Source organism: Priapulus caudatus, unplaced genomic scaffold (genome assembly GCF_000485595.1).
Source record: "Priapulus caudatus unplaced genomic scaffold, Priapulus_caudatus-5.0.1 Scaffold0, whole genome shotgun sequence".
Classification (NCBI taxonomy): Eukaryota; Metazoa; Priapulida; class Priapulimorpha; order Priapulimorphida; family Priapulidae; genus Priapulus; species Priapulus caudatus.
The window spans coordinates 1,615,870-1,617,568 of NW_014577061.1; the positions used below are offsets into that span (position 1 = coordinate 1,615,870).

Genomic DNA, 1,699 nt, shown 5'->3' on the forward strand with positions numbered 1-1,699 from the left:
CACAAACTTCTCCAAACTTTAACAAACTCGGAGTTTGCTCGAGTTTGCAAACTAAAGTTTGCTAATGTAGACAGGGCTTAACTGTGATTGTCGCACTTACCTGTACCAGGTCACCGTTGGCATGGGATGACCCTCGACTTTACAGGTAAGCTCAATAAGGCCTGCGACAATCCCATTCTTGTCAACGAGCTTCTCCACAAAGGAAGGTTTCTGCTTCTTCTCTTCGATCTCAATCTTGACCTCATCCCTAAAGTGAATTATAACAGAATAGATATGAGGTTTACGCGCGTCAAAATAATAATCTAATCTCGTCTATTCTGCTGTATTCTACTTCTCGATGGTCGGTCTCCGATTGGTTTCAGACTCGTTTGTTGGTTTCGTCGCATTATAAATGTGCTTTATCACGGTAAACAATTCGGTTTTGCTTATGCCGATTCCTCGGTTATATAGCTTATTCGCTGGCCGTCGCCTACGCAGCTTCGTCTTGGAAAATCAAAAACACATGACGGAAAGCTATTTATCGCAGATGGATGGAAACATGATAACATGAATATCCTCTAGGCAAAAATTAGGCTGGCAGGCAGTCTCTCATTATAGAACTGCGCTTTGTGGAGGTATAATAGGGAAGGCACGTGGCAGACGCTTCGGGATGCTCTCTTCTGGAAATTGTTTTAGGCTATATTTATCATTTACACCGCTAACCTAGATAGATAGACCTTCTTCAAGCTAGCTATCTATGGTATGTTTGATTTCTGACACTTATTGCTTGTGACAATAGATGCAACTACATGGAAATGCGCAACCAAAATAGCTGCAAGCTAAATATCGTTGCATCTGCATTTAGATTTTCTAGCGTCGTTTGCTCTGCGCATAGCCCTTATTACGGGATCTCTAATATGACACCTTTCAGTCATTTGACTCCAATCGTAGAGCATAGGCCCTCGGCAGTTGCGGTGTTTTGGCTTCATTTACAGGCTTTGTCTAGCAAAACTACTAGCTCGTCTATATATGAGGTTGTTAGCCTTGCGCGAGTGAGATAAATTGCTTTTTTTAGCAGTGTCGACTGAGGCATATCGGTATAGAGTACATTGCTCGAAACCATAACAGCAGTGACTTCGATGGAACTCGCCCTCCAGTTCTAATATGACATCCCCACTTACTTGACTTCCAATTCAGCCGACGCCTCTCCCATGTTGTTGCTGGCGGTAACTTTATACAGACCTCTGTCCGCCTCCGTGACTCCCTGTAACGGCAAAAAAATGAAACGCGAATTAATAGCGAATAACATGATATACAGCGCGTGCGGCGAAATAAGGACTGTTTAATATTTTCTGATTTTTATCTTTGATCATTTGTCGTGATTCTTGCATTGCATTTGTAAGTTATCGCACTCATCGCTAGCTAGACACGAATGCGTCCAGACTCCCTAAATATCCGATTCCAAGTTACCCGCCCGCCTACCCAGTTACCCGCTCTCTAGTTACCAGACTCTCTAGTTATCTGTTGCCTAGTTACTCCCCCCCATAGTACACCATAGACTTCCTAGTTACTCGCTTCTTAATTACTAGACTCCCAAGTTACCGGACTCCCTAGTTGCCAGACTTCCCCGTTACTCGTTCCCTAGTTACCAGACTCTCTAGTTATCTGTTGCCTAGTTACTCCCCCCCATAGTACACCATAGACTTCCTAGTTACTCGCG

The 1,699-nt window shown here is 43.7% G+C and overlaps 1 protein-coding gene across 1 annotated transcript in view; it reads right to left on the minus strand.

Moving 5' to 3' along the window:
* Positions 1-1,699, minus strand: part of LOC106814050 (muscle M-line assembly protein unc-89-like) — a 15,702-nt gene that overhangs the window by 2,723 nt on the left and 11,280 nt on the right. Inside the window, exon 8 of the mRNA XM_014818670.1 lies at positions 101-247. Within this exon, the coding sequence (XP_014674156.1) occupies positions 101-247 (147 nt within the window). The remainder of the gene's footprint in view (positions 1-100; positions 248-1,699) is intronic.